Source organism: Dendropsophus ebraccatus, chromosome 15 (assembly GCF_027789765.1).
Source record: "Dendropsophus ebraccatus isolate aDenEbr1 chromosome 15, aDenEbr1.pat, whole genome shotgun sequence".
Lineage (NCBI taxonomy): Eukaryota > Metazoa > Chordata > Amphibia > Anura > Hylidae > Dendropsophus > Dendropsophus ebraccatus.
This window is the reverse complement of record NC_091468.1, coordinates 38,828,488-38,853,919: the sequence shown is the minus strand read 5'-3', so window position 1 is coordinate 38,853,919 and position 25,432 is coordinate 38,828,488. Positions and strand designations below refer to the sequence as shown.

At 45.2% G+C, this 25,432-nt stretch overlaps 2 protein-coding genes across 3 annotated transcripts; both read left to right on the top strand.

Annotated features, from left to right (window-relative positions):
* The first annotated feature begins 2,056 nt into the window (after positions 1 to 2,056).
* On the top strand, positions 2,057 to 4,424 carry LOC138774269 (cystatin-like). The gene is made up of 3 exons (XM_069954989.1): positions 2,057 to 2,306; positions 3,362 to 3,478; positions 4,232 to 4,424. The coding sequence occupies exons 1-3, from the start codon at positions 2,094 to 2,096 to the stop codon at positions 4,316 to 4,318; spliced, it is 417 nt and encodes a 138-aa protein (XP_069811090.1). The 5' UTR covers positions 2,057 to 2,093; the 3' UTR covers positions 4,319 to 4,424.
* Positions 4,425 to 6,498: 2,074 nt separating this feature from the next.
* On the top strand, positions 6,499 to 16,137 carry LOC138774362 (cystatin-like). 2 transcript variants are annotated; one of them, XM_069955142.1, is made up of 4 exons: positions 6,499 to 6,619; positions 12,735 to 12,955; positions 15,009 to 15,125; positions 15,966 to 16,137. In XM_069955142.1, exons 2-4 carry the CDS (start codon positions 12,740 to 12,742, stop codon positions 16,050 to 16,052), a joined length of 420 nt encoding a protein of 139 aa, XP_069811243.1. In that variant the 5' UTR covers positions 6,499 to 6,619; positions 12,735 to 12,739; the 3' UTR covers positions 16,053 to 16,137. The 2 variants fall into 2 exon arrangements, with proteins under 2 accessions (XP_069811243.1, XP_069811244.1); XM_069955143.1 differs by lacking the exon at positions 6,499 to 6,619 and adding an exon at positions 7,216 to 7,380.
* The last annotated feature ends 9,295 nt before the right edge of the window (positions 16,138 to 25,432 follow it).

Genomic DNA, 25,432 nt, shown 5'->3' with positions numbered 1-25,432 from the left:
GGCAAAATCTCTTTTAAAATAGAAATCGAGGAAGTCTTTTCTGTGTTTTGTACTTAGTGTGAACATAGCCTTACACATGCTCTTAGACCTGGGAGATTTATTGAATTAATTTGATTAATGTGCCATTTCTCTGACACACAATTAAGATTTTGATCAGAATCGTGAAATCCATATTAGCCCAACCCTATGTTTCTGGCTTCTCAATATGGCAGACCATAGGAGAGGGCACTGCGGGAAGAAGATTCTAAAGGAGACTGTATCATATGCAGAGAAGGGATCAAGATTCAGTGGAGAAGGAGTGTCTCATACACAGTAGTTCTTTTTTTTTCTATTTTTAAATTACTCAAACAGAGAAACAGTCTGTCTTATATAGAGAGACACCGTTTCTTGTCTGGTTAGTAAAGGAAAATGGGCCGCAGCCAATGTTCCCTCTAAGCTTCAGCCACAGCTGAGTGGAATGGCAAGAGAGCTGAGCAATGGTCAGACAAAGTTTGGCAAATCAAAAACTTGACACAGGAGCAAATTAACACCTCATGTCAAACAACAAAAATACAATGTATGTATTATAACTTGTTTATTACTTGTTTACCTACTCCGCGTGCAGCAGCTCAGCCGGCATTGTAGCGTTCTGTCACTCACTCACTTACTCACCCCCCTGCTGTTAAGGCAATCTGCATCACAAAATGGCCGCTGCTGTAATGGCCCCTCTGTTTACCTACTCCACGTGCAGCAGCTCATTCGACATTGTACCGTTATGTCACTCACTCACCCCCCGCTGTTAAGGCAATTTGCATCACAAAATGGCCACCACTGTAATGGCCCCTCTGTTTACCTACTCCACGTGCAGCAGCTCAGCCGGCATTGTAGCCTTCTGTCTCATGGTCCATAAGAAAGAACGCTACAATACCGGCTGAACTGCTGCACGTGGAGTAGGTAAACAGAGGGGCCATTACAGCAGCGGCCATTTTGTGATGCAAACTGCTGCCTTTACAGTAGGGTGAGTGAGTCAGTGACAGAAGCAGTGTGGAGCTGAGCACTGCAGTAGGTAAACAGAGGGGCTAGAGGGTGAAGGCAGCAAAGATGCTGCCACAGCAATGGCTCTGTGTTTATCTGCTACACGTGGAGCTGTGCCTATGGAGCATTATGTAACTGACTCTCCCCCTCTGGTGGAAAATGGAAAGTACTCCAGGTGGGTGACGTGGGTCCGAGTCACGCTCCTCCTGGTCTGACTAACAGATGCAGTGTGGGGCCCGCGGCCGGCTTCCCTCCCTTCTCTCCTTGCAGTCTGCTCCTCTCTCTCTCTAGTGCGCAGCACAGCCAACAGTTGTGCCGCGCTCTGCTCTTCCATCGGTCACGCGCCCCTCACATTCAGTCTTCTGATAAACTGCAGGACAAAGGTTCCTGCAGTCTATGAGAAGGAATGGCGGGGCCAGTACAAGCAGTGCCAGCACCGCCATTCTATCTGTGTCCAGAAGAGGACGCAGATACAGTGTTCTTTGCGTGCCGCCGCCCAGAGATCTCGGGCTGAGCGGGCGGCTGGAGGCAATGAGCAGGGCCTCCCTATCAGCTGAGCGGCGCAGCGCAGCTTAAAGAGAATGTTGGCTGTAAATGTCCAAATTGTCCTTTTTAGGTCGTCCTTATGCACAGCTATCACTTGCATTTTATATTTAGTCTAATAAAATGAGCAGCCCTACCTCAGAACACTTGCACATTCATTTGTTACAAAGGTGAATGGAAGTATTTTATCAGGTGGTAAGGTTTACTGTATTGTGAAATAACCCAATGTCTTGGGAACAATGTCATATTTGCCATTTAAATTATATTTATACTTGATTTCAGATTAGATAACAATGATTTAGTTTCTTTGATAAATCATGGTCCTCATAATCTGCTGCCAACTGTACAGATTTATAAGATGAATAAACGTCCTGCATTATATGAGTTATCACTAGATAACACATAATGAAAATGCATTAGTCTTATCAACATCTAAACTTTACCTATGCCCATGCCCACCTGCTTGAGACTATAAATGTGGCCTTCAGCTGGTCCTTGGTCTACTTCTCTTTCCTTCATTCCCTTCTTCAGGAACCATGATGTCAGCTGGGTTGTGCTCCACAGCTTTAGTGGCTCTGTCACTCTTGTCTGTATACGTGCATGGTGCCATGCTTGGAGGCCTTCAGAAAGATGATCCCAGTGACCCAGAGGTTGTAAAGGCCGCCACCTTCGCAGTCAGTGGGTTCAATCAACGATCCAATGAGGAATACGATTACAAACTAATGAAGATCGTATCTGCGGAATCTCAGGTAAACAACACATGTGGTTTCTTTGCTTTTCTTCTTTTTTCTTCCTTTTCCTGTCTGTAAATTTTGATCGCAGAATTTGGATAGTGAGCTGACATCTCTTATTGTGTTATTTTATCATATCAGAACACATAGCCCTATGTAGGAATGATCAACATTAACAGTAAAAATAAAAGGTCAGTTATCACAACCATGCCTATATTTACTATATTCAGCAAAGCAATACATATAAAATATAAGCAGCAGGTAATAAGAACAAGAACATGTTTATATGTAACCCGGGTAAGAGTCACACAGCATTACTGATGTGCATGGACCCTTTGGTGTACTTTATGGTATACTTCGGCATCCCTTTTCCCTGAGTCTTTGTTCTAAATGTAGAATTGTCTATCAAGTTGCCGGAGATAGCCGAGAACTGTCCTCACCTGTCTCTAGCAGCTCCATAGACAATTAATTGACAATTAATTTATGAGATCTGGAAGACATCCCAGCAGCATAGATAGCAGGGCTTTTCAATAGTGAAATCCCCTTAGTTCTTTTACATCCTTTTCTCATTACTATGATTAAAATGTTGCTATCATTTATATACACTTTTGACATGTTGCCTAAACATCCGTGATGAATAGGTGAATTTTTTCCATAGCAGGGTACAAGGCAACAACGTTTCAACCTGTAGGTCTTTGTCAAGCATGTTTTACAAAGACTTATGGGTCGAAACATTGCCAGTCCATCAGCCGAGTCATGACATGGATACCCCAGAGATCTTGGAGCCAGGTAGGGGTACCGCAGCCACTCCCGCAGCTCACCGCGGGCTCGAGGAGAGGTAAGTGCCTACTTGTTATCAATTTCCCCTTCCCCTGCCGCCTGCCGGAGTTAAGCAATTCCCAGACTTCTCTTTTAAAGTGCTTCAGTGATACTCTGTTCCTTAAAGTGGTTCTTCAAAACATTTCAATGTTTTCTCACCACTTATACATACATACTTATTTAATTCTTGTCCCTATTTCACTGCAGAGATAACTTGCCCGTACAAACTTTTTTTTTTTTACTTAATTTTGCAGGTAGTTGCTGGTATGCGCTATGTTCTAAATGTAGAAATTGGAAGGACAGAGTGCAAGAGAGCATCAACAAATGAGAAGGCTTCCTGTGACATCATTCAAGACTCAGAACTAGCCAAGGTCATTATTGTTGTACGGTTATTCTTACCACTATGAGCCCTTTTCCCACAACATCTTTTTTAGGTGAAAAAACTGCCTTTTTTTATAATAACGGCCATTAGAAATGATCATTATTTATGGCTTTTATTAAAAAATAATGCTCATTATTATAGCGGTTATTATAGCCTCAGCCATTATTCCACCTAAAAAGACATTGTTGGAACATAACCTTGTGTATTCATTGTTTTACGATTGTTTTCATTATTGGGGGGGGAGCAGTAATTATTCTAGAGAATTTTAACAACAATGGTAAAAATTTTATTATTGTTAAAATCTGAAAACATTTGGTGCTATTTTATATGTAGTGGTGTATTAACTTATATACTTATATGTTAATGTGGATCGGCTGATGGACCCTACCCACCTCCATGCCAAAAACATCACTTAGATCAGTGTCTCCAGCAATGACGTTGCTAGCACTTAGCCCCAGAGACACATAACCTGGGTCTTTTGTTTCTCGTCCTTGATCCCTAGCACCAGCAATATCCTTACTATCTGCAATATTGTACAGTCTACTATGAGGGGTATTAGCCCACTCAATACAAGTTATTGTAATGCCCTTACATTCCCATCACTATTTGAATAGTATTTAAAAATTAATAATGTTTTAGGTTAAACATTGTGAAGGATGCTTAGTACTACAGAAAGTGCAACTTATACAGTGTTTAGATATAATGTTAGTCATATAGCTAATGTATTTCTGCTTCTTTGCAGACCTTATTGTGCACATTTACAGTACTGGAAGTGCCATGGGAGAATAAGGAAACCCTTCTGTCATCATCCTGTAACACACAGCAGTGAACACTATTGCAACTCTATACACGATTTATTCATCTAATGTATAGAAAGCAACAACCAAAATATACAGTATGAAATAAACTTTGACCAACCTGTGTGTTTAACCTGATGCCTCTGTGATGTGTTTCTAATATTCGCCAGAGTGTAACAGTTCAACAAATAGCATAACTTCAAATACTTTCACTTCTCCTAGATTTCATAGTGACACAACATGCATAATGGTTACAGTTCACTGTATGCTCTATATACATGGAACCTACAATTCACTATAAATAACACCGTTGCTTGTAAGTTACTGGTCAGTCTTAGGCTTGAACTTTCTGGAACCCAAAACACATTCAATATCCAAACCCTATGTATACCATTCACACAGACTCACATCAAACTCTTTAGCCCCATCATGTTACAGATGTCAATCGCCTTCAATCTGACCCTGTGTTCCAAATGTTGTTTGTTCCTACATCCAGGGGCTGGTTGGCAAATTTTAGCCTGGGGGGGCGAGCACACAGCACTGTGTGGTATGCCTACCATACAAATCATGCAAATCATACATCTTTGCCCTGAAATGATGCTTTACACTCAATAAGGCACTTAATAAATTAGGATCCAGATCTGTAGGGGTAGTAAAGTCGTGTGGACTGAGTTGCATGCTAAGAGTATAGAGTCAGAGGAGTAGAGAGGAGGATGTTGTGAGAGTCCCAACCCAATTAATACTGTGCTCTGCCAGGATGTTGGAGGATGAGGTAAAAGAATACTTGACAAGAAAGAGAGAATACTTGTGCCTGTGTTTTGACCTTTGGATCTTCGCACCACCTATTGCCCTACCTGTGTCAGGGGACCCATCCTAGTGGGCGACACAAGCCCCAGACCTCGTTACCTGGGATGAGCGGAATGCTGAAGGTTCTCTGCTGACACCTGCGATGCGAGATAGAATTCAAAGGCTTCTAGCAACTTTGCTCTATTCGGATCAGTTCCTAGCTTTCTACTTTTTGGATACTGTTCTGCACTGTGACTCTCCTTGTCCACGGCGTGGGTTGAGATGATCTCTGATTTGTCCTCTCTAAGGAAGGGTTTAACACTGCATAGTGTCGAGTGGAGTTACTGAAGAAGAAAAAGTTAACTCTATCTGTCTGTGTCTGCTTCTGGACCATACAGTGAGACTGGGGAACTGTCGGAGGGCCAGAGCCCAACAAGGCTGTCCCTGAGACTGACCTGTGTTGCTTCCTTACTGTAAAGGAACCTGACTAGAAGTGTTGCTCGAACTGTTCAAGAAAAGTTAGGTTCGAGTGAAACATCTCGATTTTCGCAAACTCAAACCAAACCGAACATTTTACTGTTCGTTTGAGTTAGCGTTTAAAAGTTAGCGTTCGACCGCCCTTTTGCCAGCAAATCATAGCAAAGCACATAGGAGTGTCAGAAACGTCATTGCTGAGGTGTAGGGGTCTGATTGGCTGCTAAAATCACATAACCATCTCATATAAATGTCACTGTGCTGCGTTCTGGACGCCATTTTCTCCTCACTCACTATGCTATACAGACTGCTATCACAGTGTATCATTGTCTCCCTGAATGCTGGCATTTTGATTAGACACTGTGCTGCGTTCTGGACGCCATTTTCTCTTCGCTCACTGGGCTGTACAGACTGCTATCTCAGTGTATCATTGTCTCCCTGCATGCTAGCATTTCGATAAGACATGCGAATACTCGTTAATGATAATCACATCCCTTTTAGGCTGGGTCCTCACTACAGTTTTGCAAAAAAACTGATACATTTGTGTGCATCCGTTTTGATCTGTTTTTTTCCATTGACTTTCATTTTAACATACACAAATATTTGGTCTACCACGTTTTTCTGTACATTAAAAAAAAAGCAGATGCGTATTTGTAGCATACCAGAGCATAATTCCTGCGGCTGGGCTGAGGATGGCACCTGTCAACAAGTATTTTATTATATATTCTAGGAGTAAATATGTCTTATATTGAACTGTTATGTGTATTTCTCTGTACCTGTGTAACTGGCAGGCAGAGAAGGGGTTACATGCTTTACACTGCACACCACACCAAACAGCGACACCTACTGTCCTTAGAGGGAACTGCTCTAGGTAGTGCTGTAAGCCTGGAAAGTGCTAGCAAGTGGGTGGGGTATGCAAATAGGCCCCCCATAAAAGGTTGGCAGTTGCAGTGTTTAGCTGAGACAAGTGACTAGCTGCTAAGGGAACAACATCACCTCATGAGAGACCATCACCACAGAGTAAAAGCTGCTAAGGGGAACAAGAACAGAGCAGCCAAAGAAAACAGCCGGAGGTGAGAGAAAGAGAGAGACTCTGAGAGACAGTTTGTCAGGTGCCCCCTCAGGAAAGGGCTAGAACACACACAGTCAGTGGGAATCCTAAAGCCAGACATCCAAGTGGAAAGATTTGACTGTAAAAGGGAGCAGAGTTAACGTAGGCCTCTGAACCCATCTTCCTGAATTTGGGGGTCAAGATTTACTAGGACCCCTGGATACCTCTGGGACCCGAAAGTTGTGGCCTAAAGCCCGGCCCAGTAACCTAAGCAGGAAGCTCCCTAGCAGACTGGGAGGGGAAGATAGACGCAAGCACCATTGGGGAAGAGGTCCACAGGATCACAGTGCCCACCAGCGTCCCACACGTACTGACAGACCAGGATCTGAGGCAGATCATCTCTCCACACACCACCAGACTCTCCATAAGCACAGTAACCCAGTCAAGGCCGCCAGTATTCACAGCTGTATGCCACATGACTGTGAAACACCTGCAAGTCTATCAGTAAAGGAGTTATTGTTATACTGCCTCCCTCCTTGTCTCCCTGTTGTCCTGGTCTACCTGCACCACACCACCATCAAGGGCCTCACTACCGGACAGCAGCATTTGGGGTTGGCCCCGGGGGAACTACAGGTCCACACCATTGACCACCTTACACACAGGTGTAGCCCCCTATAGGAACCTCTGCAGTAGCCCACAGAAGAGAGGCGCCAGAGAGTCCCTTGCACCTGCGGAAGCCCTCAAGCCCACCTGTGACTGTGACAAGACCCAGCCATCCTGCAGGTAAAGCACACCCTCACTCTACATACCTCAGTGTATCCCCTCACTTAGGAGCTCAGCGCGACACTCAGGAGAGGCATAGCCATCTAACAGTGAAAGACTACTACCACCATCATCCTCTCCTCATTCCCCTCACTCTCTTCCATACGCCCAGCTTGCTGCATTTTGATCTTTTTTTTTTATAATGGAAGTCAATGGAAAATGGATAAAAATGGATGTACACAAATGCATCTGTTTTTCCATGCATTTTTCATTTGTTTTTTAGAAAAACAGTTTGTAAAAACGTAGTGTGAACCCTGCTTTAGTAAATTCAGTGGGACCATGATTTACACCTGTTTGCACGCGTAAATAAAGATAAACCAATGCACCTAGGCCCCGCCAACTACAACAGCTGGAAACACTACAACTCCCAGCATGTACTGACAGTCCGCAGACCTCAGAATATGCTGAAAGTTGAAGTACAAATGAAAAGACACCTTAAGGTCTTGTGCTTTTACAAACTATAACTCCCAGCATATCCTGAGAGCTTCATACTGTAAGGGTAAAATCACACGAACGGACTCGCAGCGACATTCTCGCTGCGAGTCCGGCAGGTCCTGGCAGTTCCCACACACTATATACTCACTGCGGTCTGAACGACCGCAGCGAGTATGTAATTCTACCGCCCTTAACCCCTTCTGCTCCCGCCCGGCTCCCCCACTGTAAGCATACATTACCTCTCCTTGCTGCACAGGTCCGGCATCCTGCTCTTCCATCCGGCCAATCAGTGTGTTCAGGGCCGGCCTTAAGGTAATTGGCGCCCTGTGCGAAACTTTTTTCGGCGCCCCCCCCCCCCCCCCCCGGGGTCTGCTGAGACCCCCTTAAGGTGTTATAAAGCTCCTACTCCTCCAGACAATATCCAGCACCCATCACCCGACCCTTCCAAATATTACCGCCACACCACAACCACTACCATCACTATCATATTGTTACTGACCAAATCAGTATACTAAATCCAATAAAACACAGTACCAGATTACAAGTAACAAATATTACTACCGCATACTGACTAATACCACTGCATATTGACTAATACCACTGCAAACTGAATAACACCACCACATACTGACTAATACCACTGCTGCTACTGAACAACACCACCACATACTGACTAACACCACCACTGATACTGAACAACACCACCACATACTGACTAAAACTACCGCCACTACTGAATAAAATCCTCTGTACACAGATCACTATAGAGGTAGAGCCAGCCCTACACAGGTTCTATACATCATTTACATTACAGTGCAGTTATATCCAGTGACTCACAGAAGACGTCTTCTCTGATCGGAGTTCTTCCCTTTTCATCTTCTTCTCCATCTGCCCTGGGCCGTTAAGAGAACTTCTCCGAGCCACGAATCCACAGAATCTGCCAGACAGACATATTAGTCTCCTCACTCTGGCACCATCCTCATCTCTATACACACTGCACATCTGTATTGGCCCCTTTACACCCTTATTTAGTGGGTAGGCTGACTCTATGTGACCCCCTTATAGTATATGCCCCCCTGTGTAGCCTCCTTATAGATGGCCCCTTGTTTAGACTTTCCTATATATGGCCCTATGTGGATCTCCTTAAGAACCACCCTCTGTGTAGTCCCCCTATGGTATATGGCCCCCCTCTCTGTAGCCCTCCCTTATAAATGGCCCCCTCTTTGTAGTCTCCCTTACAGATGCCCCCCCATGTTGTCCCCTCTGCCCCTCTTACAGATAGCCCCCCTGTGTTGTCCTCTCTGCCCCTCTTACAGATGGCCCCCTGTGTTGTCCTCTCTGCCCCTCTTGCAGATTCCCCCATATTGTCCCCTCGGCCCCTCTTACAGATGGCCCCTCTGTGTTGTACCCCTTATAAATGGCCCCCGTGTTGTCCATCCCCTTATAGATGGCCCCCGTATTGTCACCCTTATAGATGGCCCCCCTGTGTTGTCCATCCCCCTTACAGATGGCCCCCTTATGTTGTATCTTCTTATAGATTGCCCCCTTATAGATCGCCCCCCTTGTTGTCCCCCTTATAGATAGCCCCCTTATGTTGTCCCCCCTTAAAGCTTGCCCCCTTATGTTGTCCCCTCTTATAGATTGCCCCCTTATGTTGTCTCCCCTTATAGATTGCCCCCTTACAGATTGCCCCCTAATGTTGTCTCCCCCCTTATAGATACCTCCCCTATTGATTGCACCCTTGTTGTCTCCCCCTTTAGATTGCCCCGTTGTTGTCTCCCCCTTATAGATGCCCCCCTATAGATTGCCCCCTTGTTGTCTCCCCCTTTAGATTGCCCCGTTGTTGTCTCCCCCCTTATAGATGCCCCCCTATAGATTGCCCCCTTGTTGTCTCACACCTTATAGATGCCTCCCCTATTGATTGCCCCCTTATTTTGTCTACCCCCTTACAGATGCCTCTCCAATAGATTTCCCCCTTGTTGTCTCCCCTTATAGATCCCCCCCCTATAGATTGCCCCCTTGTTGTCTACCCCCTATAGATTGCCCCCTATATATTGCCCCCTTGTTGTCTCCCCCCCTTATAGATGCCTCCCCTATAGATTGCCCCCTTGTTGTCTCTTCCCTTATAGATGCCTCCCTATAGAAATTTTCCCCCTTGTTGTCTCCCCCTATAGATTGCACACACACACACACACACACACAACTCACCTATTCCTCGCTCTCATCTCATCCCGGCCGATGCGCGCTCTCTGGGCAAGTCACCGGCACCGCACACACCAGTGACTTCAGCGCATGCTGGGGCCGGTACTTCCTCCCTGTGCCGGAAGTACAAGGCGGACGGCTGATGCAGAGGTCACTGATGCGTGCTCTGCTGGGGAATTCCCAGGGAGCGCGCATCAGCCTGGGGCGTACTGTCCTATCAATCTTGTGACCGCAAGCAGTCACAAGATTGATAGGACACAGTACGCGGCGCCCGTGGGGAGGGGAGGCTGGGGGAAGCCACCACAGGAGGGGGGCGCCGGGCAGCCAGCTAGGGGAGCGCTCGGGCAGAAAGACAGCTGCACAGCTGTCTCTCTGCCTCAGCGCCCCCCCCCCCCCCCAGCTAGACGAGAGTGATGCGCCCTGTGCAAGCGCACAGGTCGCACACCCCAAAGGCCGGCCCTGAGTGTATTGCCCAGCCGCAGCCACTGATTGGCCAGCCGGGAGAGCAGGACGCCGGTCCCGTGCAGCGAGGAGAGGTAATGTATTCTTACAGCGGGGGAGCCGGGCGGGAGCAGAAGGGGTTAAGGGTGGTAGAATTACCCCTCCCCTGCCTTGTCAGGTGACTCAGCTTGCTCAGCTCCCATTGGCTGAACAACTGTAAGCCATCACTTGGACTGGGGAGGGGGGGCTGCTGTAACAGGACCTAGAGCAGCCCTCCTGCTCATGACTCATCCTCACAAGAAGGAGCTGCCTGGTGACGGTGACGATAGTAATCAGGTCTGTGTGAGTTAGGACACTTCCTGGTGGGGGGTGGAGGGGGGAAAAGACAGGGAAGGGAGGCAGATAGGTGATTGAAGCACATTACAGAGTTATATAACTTTGTAATGTGCTTCAATTACTGGGGAAAAGTTTTTCATTGCACTTGTCCTTTAAGCCCTGTTCACACAATGTTTTCTTTCAGTAAATAACGGATGTTGTTGCAGTTTGCAAGTTTCAAATTACATTGTGTTCTATAGAATCCCGTCCGGAGTGCATATACTCTGTATACACTCTTATTCCGGCTGGGATTCCATGCAGCAGCACTAAAAACTGCGGTATCAATTTTGTGCGGTCGCTATTCATTAAATAATGGCCGCACAAAATTGACTGTGCAGACAATGTAAAGTGCAGCTCTGGCCATACTTTACATTGCCTCATATAGTAAATTGGAGTGTGGGCACACCAGAATGTGCCCTCATTCCATTTGGGAAAAGAGTTTATGCAAAATAGCTCTCACACCTCTTGAGCAAAGAGATGTCCCTTTAAGTCAAGTCTGGCTTAATCAAGGAGCCTTAGAACATTGACTGGGGATTTTACGCTAAGCCAAACAATCTCTCCAAAAGGAAAGATTTCCCATCTGCAGACACCTGTTTCAAAGTTTTTGCCCCTCAACAGTGCAGAGCAGGGTGTTCGTGGCACATTCAATTTGGAAAGAAGAGATGTTCATCCGGCCGGTACTGCAGTACTGTCCAGGGTTAACTTCACAGACAGTTGCCGTTCTGTGACATGGCCATGTCACAGAACGACCGCTGTCTTACAATGTGTGGACGAGGCCCTAAGGTGTGTTCACACAGTCTGGTTTTGAATTGCAATTATTGAAGCTAAAGCCAGGAATGGGTTATAATTATGGGCATGGGTTATAAACAACTATTCCTGGCTTTGCATTACCTATTGCAATTAAAAACTTGAATGTGTGAACACACCATTATAAAAAGCACAATCCGCCATCTGACGAAAAAAATGACATGTCGGCAGATGGCAGACTGTGCTTGAAAAATCCCATTTAAACAATGGGACAGGCAGAATTTCAAGTCCACAACGCAAGCTCCACTTTAAATTCCTCGCCAATTCCGTAGTATGAACATAAAGTAGAAGAGAGTAAAGTAGGCTAGTCAGCAAGTCAGAACCTAACTGCACCTCAGAGACAAAATCATAACCAAAAGTGAATTCAGTAGCCAAAGCCAAGGTCAAAGCAGAGGTAAAATAAGACACAAAAACTCTACCAGTGTTAGATGCCAGAATCAGGAGAAATCAGAACCATAAGTAGAGAATAAAAGCAGGGGGTCAGAATACTAGGGTCTAAGCCAAGTTGACTTTCTATGCATATATAATTTTTTCTTATTATTGAAAAGCGTAGCCTACCACACCTTCCTGGGAAAAAAAGTACAGTATACTACACTTTCCTAAAATAGGTTAAATGTACTCAATAGCAACCTACATTCAGTCCATTAAAGTCACACAGTCTCTATGCACATTATTTGTTACAGAGGTGAACAGAACAATTTTATCAGGTAGTAAGGTTTACTGTAATGGTAAAACGGCCCAATGTCTTGTGAAATGTTTTCTTATTTGCCATTTAAATTATATTTATACTTGATTTCAGATTAGATAGTAATGACTTTGTTTCTTTCACACAATATGGTATGGCATAAGACTTTCCTCTTTATCTTCTGCCGACTGTACAGATTTATAAGGTGAATAAACGTCTTGCATTATATAAGTTATCACTAGATAACACATAATGAAAATGCATTACTCTTATCAACATTCAAACTTTACCTATGCCCATACCCACCTGCTTGAGACTATAAATGTGGCCCTCGGCTGGTCCTTGGTCTACTTCTCTTTACCTTCTAAAGGAACCATGATGTCCGCTGGGTTGTGCTCCACAGCTTTAGTGGCTCTGTCACTTTTGTCTGTATACGTGCATGGTGCCATACTTGCTGGAGGCCTTCAGAAACAAGATCCAAATGACCCAGAGGTTGTAAAGGCCGCCACCTTTGCAGTCACTGGGTTCAATCAACGATCCAATGAGGAATACGATTACAAACTAATGAAGATCGTTTCTGCGGAATCTCAGGTAAACAACACATGTGGTTCCTTTTTTTTTCTTCCTGTTAACTGGTTTGGCATCACAGCTATACATCAGCATCCTAATGGGCAACATGTACTGTAGTGCACCGTGTTGGGTCTATCCACTTTGATGGTCCAACACAGTCAGCTAGGGGGATATGTTTGAGCTTTTTCACATTTCTTCATATTTATTTTGCTCACCTGATATACTAAAAAAGTTAAACAAAATAAATTTGTACCCCTAAACATGGCCTTAATGTTGCAACTAGCTAACTATGGTCATGCCGACACAAAGTAAACAGACACACTGGTGTGCACTGTGGTATACATTGTCATCCCATTTAAATAGGATGCTGACGCATAACTGGAAAGATTGACTCCCTGGTGCCAAAAAAAGAACTAAAAAAATTCCTATTAAAGGCTATTCCAAGTTGGAACACATTCCCAATCCACAGGGTAGAGAATAAGTGTGATATCACAGGCTTCTAATTGCTGGAGTCCTCTGTGAGTCTTAGTTTTGCATAGAGCAATGTCTATGGAACTGCCAGAGAAAGCCGAGATACCTCCAGACAATTAATTGAGCGTTGGCAGGGCCCCATTCTTGAGATCCAGGGGGCATCCCAGCAGTGGAGATAGCAGAGGTTCTAAGACATCAGACCACCTGGGTTTTAACACATCCTCTACCCTGTTACCAGGGGCGGATTAAGTTTACCATAGTACGCGGGGTGTTCACCAAGCCTGGGCCGCCCAACCCCAGTGTAACTATAGCAACACTAGCGTGTTGCTAAGAGTATAGGATAGATAATGTCATGATGCCCTGATTTGTGCAAAACTGTGGTAAAAAAGCTGCGATTCTTTGTAAATCATGGCAGAACTGTAGTCAGGAGACAATACACCACTGAAAGTATAAGTCTGTTTGGATGGCCATTGGCCCCCCAAGAGTTTAGGGCCCCGGGCTACTGCCCAAAACGGACCTATTATAATCCGCTACTGCCTGTTACTATCATTAAAACATTGTTATTATATATAAATACTTTTGACAGGTTGCAGAGACATGTAAAAAGTTTGGATCGCATCGGGTCACAGTCCTGAGAACCACTAATAGACAATAAAGCAAATTAGCAGCACTCTATCTAGAATGAACGTCACAAGTCTCTACAAAGATGCAACTTTGTCCTGGTCGTGGATTCCACAGGACCAAAAATACAGGCAAAAAAGAACAGAGGATGACAGCATCAGTCAGGGGTAAAACTTTACTTTGTTCAGTTTTGACCCGGACTGATGCTGTCATATTCCATTGCTTTTAAGTCCTGAGACCCACTGTTATCATGAGCTATTTCAAGGGGAAGAATGCTGCCCAGGTGCAAGTCTGTAATGGCAGGAGTCGTGGATCTGATGAGCCGCCGTTAATGATGGCAAATGCCGCACCAGGCACCACCACAAATGCCACTTCCATGATCACAGTGGGTCTAAGCGTGATCAAAACTCTTGACACATCTCCGCAACATAAAAAAAAAGGAAAAATTGGCAGCACCTTTATGCCTCTGTTCACACTGCAGGTAAGGTTGCACGCTGCATGTGGCTTTAGTACAGACCAAAAAAAAAAAGAAAGTGCAACAGCAACCTACAGGTGCAAGTCCTTTCCATATATACTCCCCCTAGTGTACAGGCGATAAAAGCCAGCTCTATACATATTAAAATAGAGCAGGTTTTTATTGTGTGTATGCCGGGGTAGTATACACGGTAAGAACTTGCTCCTGTAGGTTTCTGTTGCAATTTCTGTTTTTTACATCTCCGCAACATGTCAAAAGCTTATACAAATGACAGTAATGATTTAAGCTCCTGCCACTCGCTGTGATTGGACTTCAAGGTCTCAAAGAGGGTTCTGCTACGAAGTATACCTGTTCCTTAAAGTGATTCTTCAAAACATTTTTTAAATTTCCCACCACTTGTTTTTACTGATTTAATTCCTGTCCTTATTTCTCTGCAGAGATAACTTGCCCAATACATCCTTTTATTTTTATTTAAACTGATTGGATCTGTATCTCTTTATTTTGCAGGTGGTCGCTGGTGTCCGCTATGTTCTGAACGTAGAAATTGGAAGAACAGATTGCAAAAGAACATCAACAAGTGAGAAGGCTTCCTGTGGCATCATTCAAGACTCAGAACTAGCCAAGGTCATTATTGTCATTGTTATTGTTATCTTACCATTCTAATGTGTATTCATTATTTTACTTTTGTTTTTATTTCATTTAATTTTTTTTATTTTTTTTTTTTAGGGGGTTCAGTAATAATTTTAGAGAATTTTTGAAACAATGATAACAATAGTATTTGTGTAAAAATCTGAACACCTTATAGTGTAGACACTGTCGGATCCTCAGTGAATTTTATTTAGCACCCGGAAGTTCACATCTCCATTGCTGCAAACATGTCGAGACCATAATGTGCTCAACCCCCATGCTGATCGAATGGTCAGGTGCATCACGATCTCAGAGTTTTCATTCCTATAAACTTCCGGGCACTGAATAAAATTCACCACTGATCCGGCAGCAGCCATCATAACAGGTACGTTTTATGTGTGCCTGTTATATGAAGTAGTGTAATAACTTATGTATAAATCTCAAGGATGATAGAGTGATGGATGCCACCCCCCCCCCCTCCACCAAAACACATTACTTAGATCAGTGTCTCTAGCAGCAACGTTGCTAGCCCCAGAAACACATAACCTGGGTCTTTTGTTTCTTTTCCTTGATCCTTAGCACCAGCAATACCCTTACTATCTGCAGTATTATACAGTATACGTATGCTATGAGAGGTATTAGCGCACTCAATACAACTTATTATGCATGCTAAGTAATACCCTTATAATCCCATCACCATTTGCACTGTAATTCAAAAATCAATGATATTTTGGGTTAAAAATTGTGAAGGACGTTAAGTACTACATAAAGTGCAACTTATACAGTATTTAGATATAGGGTTAGTCATATAGCTAATGTATTTCTGTTACTTTGCAGACCTTATTGTGCACGTTTTCAGTACTTGAAGTGCCATGGGAGAATGAGGAAACCCTTCAGTCATCATCCTGTAACACACAGCAGTAGACACTTTAATAACTCTATGCACGGTTTATTCATCTAATGTCTATAAAATAACAACCAAAAAATATGAAATAAACTGTGGTCGAAATGTGTGTCTAATATTTGCCAGGAAACTAATGTGAACCATAGTGTTTGAGAGTTTTGAGATTCACAGACGTAAAGGTTCAACAAATAGGTAAACTTCTAATATTTTAATTTCTTTTTTTTATGGTGGCACAACATGCATAAGGGTTACAGTTCACTTTAAAGACCCTATATGCATGAAACTTAACAGTTCACTACAAATAACACAGTTGTTTGTAAGCTACTGGTCAGTCATATGCTTAAACTTTCTTGAACCCAATACACATTCAACTTCGATAACTGACTTATACCATTCACAAAGGCTCACATAAACACTGTGGGGACACTGTGGGCATTTTTTTCAGGGGTCACTATTATGTGGCATGTCAGAAACTCTCTTGGCCCCATGCCTCCATTGTCCATTTCACCTGTCTCAGTATTGCTCATGGTGAACCCACCATGAGCCCAGGGATGCCTTGCTAGGTTTTAAGGAGAACAAGCATGTGGCTAGGCTCAGACTGGCCCACAGAGGAATTCCTAATTGGGCCCGGCAGCAGCATGTAGTGTGCAAAATCAGTGCAACCCCTCTCCTCTCCCCTGGGACCCTCCCCCACCTCCTTCTCTCAGGCTGCCTCCATCTGCTTTGTGTGCTACTGCTGGCAGTCGGCACACAAGAGGAGGGGAGAGAAAGCCTATTCTGGAGCTTGGAGAAGCCTCTTTTACTTTTTGAACCAGAGAATAAAAGCATTGTCTATGCTATGGAAGCACAGACAAATGTATTTAAGGTGCCATTTTTGACCTGTGTGTATTTTTGACCTTACAGCATGTAACATTGTCAGCAGGAGGGTGCAGGAAGATAATAAAGTATACTTACCAGTCCCCGTGGCACTGCCCTCGGATCTCTCCCACAGCCACTGGAAGTCATTGTCAGCCAGGTCCTGTGTACATCATGGCCCGACTCCTCCAGCTGCAATTTCATGTACTTGGCTGATGGATTGCCTGCTTAGCCAGTCAGTGACTTCACTGGTGTCTCGCACAGTTATTGATTGGCTGAGCGGGTGAATCATCAGCCTAGTACAAGTCGTTGCAGCTGGAGGAGCTGCAGGAGGCAGGCTGCTGTCGGATATAGTTAAAGGGAACCAATCAGCCCATTTGCCGGGGCCGCTCCAGGTGCTTTATACAATGCTCAAGGGAACCATATCAGCTCAAACGGGCTGATTGGTTCCCTTTAAGGAAGAGCTACGAGGACACAGATGGGTAAGTATACTTTCTTCATTGTGTTCTTGAAACCCTGCCTTACTGTGATTTGTTAGTTTCATGGAACTTCTCCTTTCAAGAAACTTAAGTAGCATGCTATGCTGTTTGCATAAAGTGACTGACAAGTTACTAGCATTGAGCTATCATCTCTGGTCACATACACAACGCTGTGCGAAGTCGCTTCTGCCTGTGGCAACGTCAGGCTGTATGTCAGAACATTGTGTAGAGCATGTGGCCAATCAGGAGGCAGAAGCGTCGGGCCACTTCAGTCTAGCATTGTCATCCCAGGCCTCCTTAGGGCCGTATTACAAGGCCCCGACACCAATGTAAATGAACGCTGATCTGCTAGATCGTTGCTTGTTTACTGAGCCTATTACACAGCTTGATTATCGTGCACCAAAGACTGCACAAACATCATTTGCAATGTCAATGCAGCTTTTGCCTTTAGTGTATATACTGGTTGGCACTGTAGCCTTCCAGCTCTGGGCTCCTGGGTTCAAATCCCACCAAGGGCAACATCTGCAAAGAGTTTGTATGTTCTCTCTGTGTTTGTGTGGGTTTCCTCCGGGTACTCCAATTTCCTCCCACACCCAAAAAACATACAGATAGGTGGATTTAGATTGTGAGCCCTAATGGGGACAGGGAGCAATAATTGTCAAAACTATGTAAAGTGCTGCGGAATCTGTGTGCGCTATACAAATAAAAGCATTATTATTATTACAAACATCTCTATGCTCCCTGGAGCTCCTGCCCTCTCCCCGGTATCTTCTTGACTTCAGCCTGCTGCCCACAGTCTCTGCGAGAACTGCAGAGCTGGTCTCTAAAGTGACAGGCTCCTCAGCCAATCACACTGGCACTTGGCATTGGCACTGTCCTGTCTCAGCCGGTGATTTCAGACCAGCTCTGAAGTTCCATCGGCAGCTGTGGGCAGCAGGCTGAAGCCAGGAAGATACCAGGGAGCCTGCAGAGGCACCAGGAACGTGGAGAAGTATGGATAACTTTATTATTTTCTTTACACATTCATCAACCATTGGCCATGCATTGTTATTACATGGAGCAACACAGTCAGTTTTCATTCATTTTTAGTCAAGACCAAAAAACACAGTCAGCTGATGATCATTGTCGTCGGCTGTTCATTGCCTTTATTACACAGAGCGATAATCTGCCAAATCGGCCTGATTTAGCAGACTATCGCTCCATGTAATAGGACCCCTAGTGTATTTAAACCCCCAGATGGAGCACGCCAATGCCCATGATTGGTCTCTCTGAACCTCATTATCAATACCATTGCTCTGTATTCAGGTCTCCCAGTATCCTAATACAGGGGCGTAGCTAATGACTCCTGGGCCCTGGTGCGAGAGGTCAACTTGGGCCCCCCCCCCCCCTTCCTCGACCAAGTGATGCTATTGGTATATGTGTATATATATATATATATATATATATATATATATATATATATATATGCACCAAGACAGATATTACGAATAACGATCTTAAGATAGGAAGAGAAAATATTATCACCACACATATTACCGCCATATTGTTACTGACCAAATCCTGTATACTAAGACCAATAAAACATAGTACCAGATAGCAAGTAACAAATAATTCCACCACATACTGACTAACACCACCACTGCTACTGACTAACACCACCACATACCGACTAACACCTCCGCTGCTACTGACTAACACCACCACATAGTGACTAACACCACCACATACTGACTAACACCAACGCTGCTACTAACACCACCACCTACTAACACCACCGCTGCTACTGAATAACATCCACTGTACACGTATCACCGCATCCAGTCATATAGAGGTGGACGCAGCTCCACACAGGCTCTAGACACCATATACATTACAGTGCAGTTACATCAGGTGACTCACAGGGGACGTCTTCTCTGATCGGAGTTCTTCCCTCTTCATCTTCTTCTCCATCTGCTCTCGGCCATTATGAGAACTTCTCCGAGCCACAAATCCACAGAATCTGCCAGACAGACATATTAGACTCCTCACTCTGACACCATCGTAATCTCTCTACAAACTGCACATTTGTATTGGCCTCATTTAGTGGGTAACCCTGACACTATGTGACCTCCTTATAGTGTATGCCCTATATGTAGCCTCCTTATAGATGGTCCCCACTCTGTGTATCCCCTCTTATAGTATATGCCTCCTACTATGTAGCCTCCTTATAGATGCCCCCTCTGTATATCCCCTCTTATAGAAAGCCCCCTCTCCCCCTATGTTGCCCCCCTTATAGATGCCCCCCCCTTATAGATGGCCCCTTCCCCCCTTATATATTGCCCCCTTATAGATAGCCCCCTCTCCCACCCTCCTATAGATGGCCCCCTCTCCTATAGATGGCCCTTCCCCCCTTATAGATGGCCCCCTCTGCTATAGATGGCCCCTCCCCCCCCTTATAGATGGCCCACTCTCCCCTCTCCTTATATAGATGGTCCTCTCTCCCCCCCCTCTCCCCCCCCTTATAGATGGTCCCCCTCCCTTATAGATGGTCCCCCTCTCCCCCCCCTTATAGATGGCCCCCCTCTTCCCCCCCTTATAGATGATCCCCCTCTTCCCCCCCTTATAGATGGTTCCCTCTCCCCCCCTTATAGATAGTCCCCCTCTTCCCCCCCTTATAGATGTTCCCCTCCCCCCCTATAGATGGTCCCCCTCTTCCCCCCCTTATAGATGGTCCCCCTCTTCCCCCCCCCCTTATAGATGGTCCCCCTCCCCCCCTTATAGATACCCCCCTCTAGAAGGTCCCCTTCTCTTGGCCCCCTTTATAGATGGCCACCTCTCCCCCCTCCTTTATAAATGGCCCCTTCCCTCCTATAGATAGCCCCCTCTTTCCTTTATTAAAACAAATAAAAATAAATAAAAAAAACACACACAACTCACCTAACAACGCGCTCCCCCGGCGATCCTCTTCTTCTTCAGCCTCCGTCTGCCCCGGATCATGCGCTGCTGCCGGGGGTGTCGCGTCCTATCCCCGGCAGCGCGCGCATCATAGAGTTCCCTGTGCTGGGACCTCCAGCACAGGGAGCGTCTCTAATGTGCGCTCCCTGTGCCGGAGCAGTGAACTCTATGATGGGGATAGGACGCAACACCCCCGGCAGCAGCGCATGATCCGGGGCAGACGGAGGCGGCCTCTTGTGACCGCAAGCAACACAATGCTTGCGGTCACAAGAGTGATTGATGAGGGGGGGGCTTCAGGGGCCCAGCGGGCCCCTCGGGCCCCCCCTTGTGGCGGGCCGGGTCGCAGCGGCGACTGCTGCGACCCTGGTAGTTACGCCACTGTCCTAATATCCTGGTCTCCCAGTATCCTAATGTCTATAGTCTGAAGGCAATCTCTAACTCGGAGGGAAGAATGGTTTAATTTATAATGTCTATAGTCTGGAGGCAATCTCTAACTAGGAGAGAAGAATGGTTTAATTTATAATGTCTATAGTCTGAAGGCCAACACTAATTTGGGTTCTATTTTGGAAAGCCATGGTGACCTCTCGGACATGTGAAAACCTGGCTTTGTTTTTACTAAATAGCTCTACAACTTTCCTTTGGATTTGTGCATGCGCAGTGTTCCTGATGCCCTTGGGAAAGATTGTGTTTTTGTTTGTATTGTGTTTGTATGCTTTGTTTTATTAAAACTAAAAGTACAAGATGACAAAGGGGCGCAAGATGACATGTGGCAGCATGAGTACTAACCTGGTACAGTTGTAGAGGGATAGGCACAATTCTGTTGAATTTCACCAATAGTATAATGTCATTGTCTCTACTTTGGAGTTAAAACTTGACAGTAAAGAGCGGTAGATTCTAAAATCAGAGAGAGTAAGAGAGTTTTGGACGAATACGGCTTGTTTTTTTTTTGTTTTTGTTTTTTAATTTTGGTTTAGGTCTGGCCCTTTCTACACTGTACTATTAGGTTTTATTAAAAACAAAAAAAAAAATATATATATATATATATATATATATATACCGTATTTTTCGGACTATAAGGCGCACTTAAAATACTATGATTTTCTAAGAAATTGTAAGTGCGCCTTATAGTCCGGTGCGCCTTATATATGGACCGGGACAGCTCCGGCCTCCATGGCGCAGATAGACACAGCACAGCGCAGCGCTCCCTCACCTGGACTCCCGTGCTGTCTCGCTCTCTCCAGACGGGGCTGAGCGCTGCTGTGCTGAGGTGTCTGCATTCCGAAGGGGAGGGGAAGCCCGAGTGGAGGCAGAGGGAAACTAATGCTGCGGCTCTGCGGTTAAGCTCGGTAAGGGTCAGGGGGAGACGTTATTTGCAGGCAGGCTGTTCTGATTGTTACCTCTGTCAGATGAGGGAAGAGTACGGGCTGCCATGGGCTCCCTGCGTGTCCCCGCTGATGCTGTGTGTGACGGAGCAGTCTGCCACACCGCTCCGCCGCCGGCATATGAGCAGGAGGGAGGGGGAGCCGCAGGGACTCCGGCGCCATGTTGCTTTGACCGGGCAGAGGGGAGAGAGGCTTCCAGCTTCCTCTGTGCAGCTTCCTCCGCCGCCGCTGCTCGCCTGGATGTACGTCTCATCTAATGCAATTGCTGATTCCAAGGAAGGGTTTAGAGTAAAATAAAGCCTTTCTGTGCAGTACAGCCGCCGTTCGAAGCGGGAGCTCGGCCAGGACACAGCCGCTCTCCTCAGTGGCTAAACCACGCCCCCTCTCTCCCGCTGTCCCGCTCTCCCTGCTCTGAGGCTCCTAACTATGGTGGCCACAATGCTCCATGCAGAATTCTGACAACGGGATTCGCTGGCAGAATTCTGCCTATCCTGCATGGTGTATTAGGGCCACCATAGTTCGGTTCCTCAGTACTGTGACATAAGGAGCTTCAGTAAGTACTGTGACAGGTGACAGGTGACCGGTGACTTACAGCAGACCCCAAAAATGCCTCCTGTTAAAAGACATGCTTATAATGCTGATTTTAAGCTTAAAGCAATAAGCTATGCAGCAGAGCATGGAAATAGAGCAGCTGCAAGGGAATTTAACATTAATGAATCTATGGTGCGTAACTGGAGGAAACAAAAAGATGCCCTACGCCAGGTAAAGAAGAGAACACTGAGTTTCAGAGGACACAAAGCAAGATGGCCACATTTGGAGGATAAAGAAGAACAGTGGGTTATCGAACAGAGAACCGCAGGGAGAAGTGTCTCCACTGTCTCTATCCGACTCAAAGCCACAGCGTTAGCACGCGACATGGAGATCAAGGACTTTCAAGGAGGTCCTTCATGGTGCTTTCGTTTTATGAAAAGGCGTAATCTCTCCATCCGCGCCAGAACAGCTGTCTGCCAGCAACTGCCAAAGGATTATGAAGAGAAGCTGGCCATGTTCCGCACCTACTGCAAAACCAAAATAAATGAAAAGAATATCCAACCAGAACACATCACTAACATGGATGAGGTACCCCTCACTTTCGACATCCCTGTACAACGTACTGTTGAGAGAACAGGGACCAGTACAGTATCTATACGTACCACAGGACACGAGAAGTCTTCTTTCACTGTAGTCCTCGCCTGTCAGGCTAATGGACAGAAGTTACCACCCATGGTCATTTTCAAGAGGAAGACTTTGCCAAAAGAAAAGCTTCCTGCTGGTGTCATCGTCAAGGCTAACCCAAAGGGCTGGATGGACGAGGAGAAGATGAGTAAGTGGCTGAAGGAGGTCTACGTCAAGAGACCGGATGGCTTTTTTCACAAATCCCCATCCCTATTGGTCTGTGACTCCATGCGCGCCCATGTGACCGATGCTGTCAAAGCCCAAGTGAAGAAAACTAACTCGGAGCTTGCCGTCATTCCAGGTGGATTAACCAAAGAGCTCCAGCCGCTAGATATCGGCATTAATAGGTCATTTAAAGTTAAATTGCGAGCTGCATGGGAGCATTGGATGACAGAAGGTGACCACACATTCACCAAAACAGGGAGGCAACGCCGGGCAAGTTATGCTACTATGTGCAAATGGATCGTGGATGCCTGGGAGAAGGTATCAGTCTCCAGTGTCACCTGAGCTTTCAGGAAGGCTAGAATCATCACTGAAGAGCTATGCAGCAACGAGACCGACTCAGATGATGATGATGATGATGATGATGATGAGGGGGACCAGAGAATGCTTGATGCCGAAATCGCCCAACTGTTAAACTCCGACACTGAAGATGAAGAATTTGATGGATTTGTAGTGGAGGAATGAATTGAGAATATACCGCAAGTGTACTGATTTACAGTTACAACAAGTTGTCAGTTAGTGTTAAAAAGTTAAATAAAGTACGGTATGATTTACAGTCTGAGTTTTGTTTCATTTAGGATGCGTTCACACCTACAGGATCCGCATCAGATCTGCAGCAGATTTGATGGTGCAGATTTGATGCTGTGTTCAGTTATTTAAATGAAATCTGCTGCGGATCTGCTGTGGATCCGCAGCAGAAAATATGCTGCGGATCCGGTAAGTGTGAACGTACCCTTAAAGAGAATCAGCATCAGATGCACATTATTGCCATAATTTTTTTTTGTTCGTATGATTGTTTTTCGTTTGTTCAAACTAGATGCGGTGCGCCTTATAGTCCGGTGGGCCTTATAGTCCGGTGCGCCTTATATATGAACCTAGATGGCTTAGCAGGCTAAAATCGAAGGTGCGCCTTATAGTCCGAAAAATACAGTATATATATATATATTACAATCTCCTCGGTTTGCTCTTTTGGGGGACTCTGAGAAGATAAAAATGGGGGAAAAAACACTAAAGAAAGTATTAAGATGTTTTTTCTATGCTAGATTGATACTAATAAGGAACTGGATGGGGTCCGTGGCCCCTAGTGCCTCGCACTGGGAGAGGTGTAAAACCAGATATGAAGAATATTATAATTAAGTCTGGAATGGGAGACTATTAATGTGGTGATGTTTTTCTTCTTTTTTTTTTTTTTGTTTATTTTTCATTTATGTATTTATTTATTGTCTTCTCTCTATCTCTCTCTTCTTTTCCTTCAGCAAGGTGGATGGTGGGGGGTGGAAGGGGAAATAGGGGGGGGCTCTGGGTATATTTTAAAATATCCTGGTGATTGTTACTGTCCTATAGCTCAAAGGAATGGTTAAGTAAGGGAACATTAGTACAATATAATGTAATTAAGTAAGCATGAAGGTTGTGACCGGTGGGGTACGCACGGGGCACCGGAAGGTTTTGTGTTAAAATATGGGAAAAATATTAAGGTGGCCGCGTGGAGGGGCCGCTTGTGTCCGCTTGGGTGGGGTTCACGTCCTAGGCTTGGGCTGAGCCGGATAGACAGTTTTTTTTTTTTTTGTTTTGTCTTATCTTTCTTCTGTGATAAAAGTAAAGGCAGGATGCAGCCTCTGTGTTGAGTGAGTAAAGAATCTGTTCTCCCTGGGTGCCTATGTTTCACATAATAAATGTTTGGTGGGTTATCAGGGGAGAGCGTGCGGAAGATGTGCGATACCTCTGCAGTGAAGCTGGAGAGGCTAAGCACAGTCTGCCGGGTGTCGGGCGCCCGTCTGAGAAGGAGGGTGGCTGGCGTCGACAGATTCTATGTGTGTGAGTAGGATTGATGATTGTAGAGAGCTGTTAAGGCTTGGTCTGCTAAAGAGAGTCACTGGTATAGCTGGTTGTTTAATATTGGTTTGTTATTTTGTTTCTTCATTTTGTTTTATTTATGTAGTTTTGTTTTTTACTTTAGTTGATTTGCTTCTGTGTCTGGTCCGGTTTGGTCTGGCCGGGGGCGGGGGCCCTGCTTGGGTGGGTGGGGTGGCCACCTTATGCGGGTAGAGTAATTTAAGGGAGGTGGTAGTTGGATGTAGAGTTAGGGTGTTTGTATATCTTGTGATGCTTTTATTCGGTGCTTTGCGGGGTGACCTCACGGGAATATTAAAGCTTTGTAAGGGTACAGGGGCTTATTTGGACAGTTGTTTTTGTGATGGGGGGGTATGTGTATTTATGTTAATTATGTTATAATAATGTGGAGGTGATTTTATATGGATTGTTTGTTTTGATAAAACTAATAAAAGAAATATATATATATATATATATATATAT

What these genes read in the sequence shown, in the direction of transcription:
- LOC138774269 (XM_069954989.1), top strand. Translation starts at nt 2,094, where the DNA reads ATGATGTCAGCTGGGTTGTGCTCCACAGCTTTAGTGGCTCTGTCACTC. An exon ending in TCGTATCTGCGGAATCTCAG is followed by an intron (nt 2,307 to 3,361) that starts GTAAACAACACA and finishes TTAATTTTGCAG; the next exon opens with GTAGTTGCTGGTATGCGCTA. An exon ending in AAGACTCAGAACTAGCCAAG is followed by an intron (nt 3,479 to 4,231) that starts GTCATTATTGTT and finishes GCTTCTTTGCAG; the next exon opens with ACCTTATTGTGCACATTTAC.
- LOC138774362 (XM_069955142.1), top strand. Translation starts at nt 12,740, where the DNA reads ATGATGTCCGCTGGGTTGTGCTCCACAGCTTTAGTGGCTCTGTCACTT. An exon ending in TCGTTTCTGCGGAATCTCAG is followed by an intron (nt 12,956 to 15,008) that starts GTAAACAACACA and finishes TTTATTTTGCAG; the next exon opens with GTGGTCGCTGGTGTCCGCTA. An exon ending in AAGACTCAGAACTAGCCAAG is followed by an intron (nt 15,126 to 15,965) that starts GTCATTATTGTC and finishes GTTACTTTGCAG; the next exon opens with ACCTTATTGTGCACGTTTTC.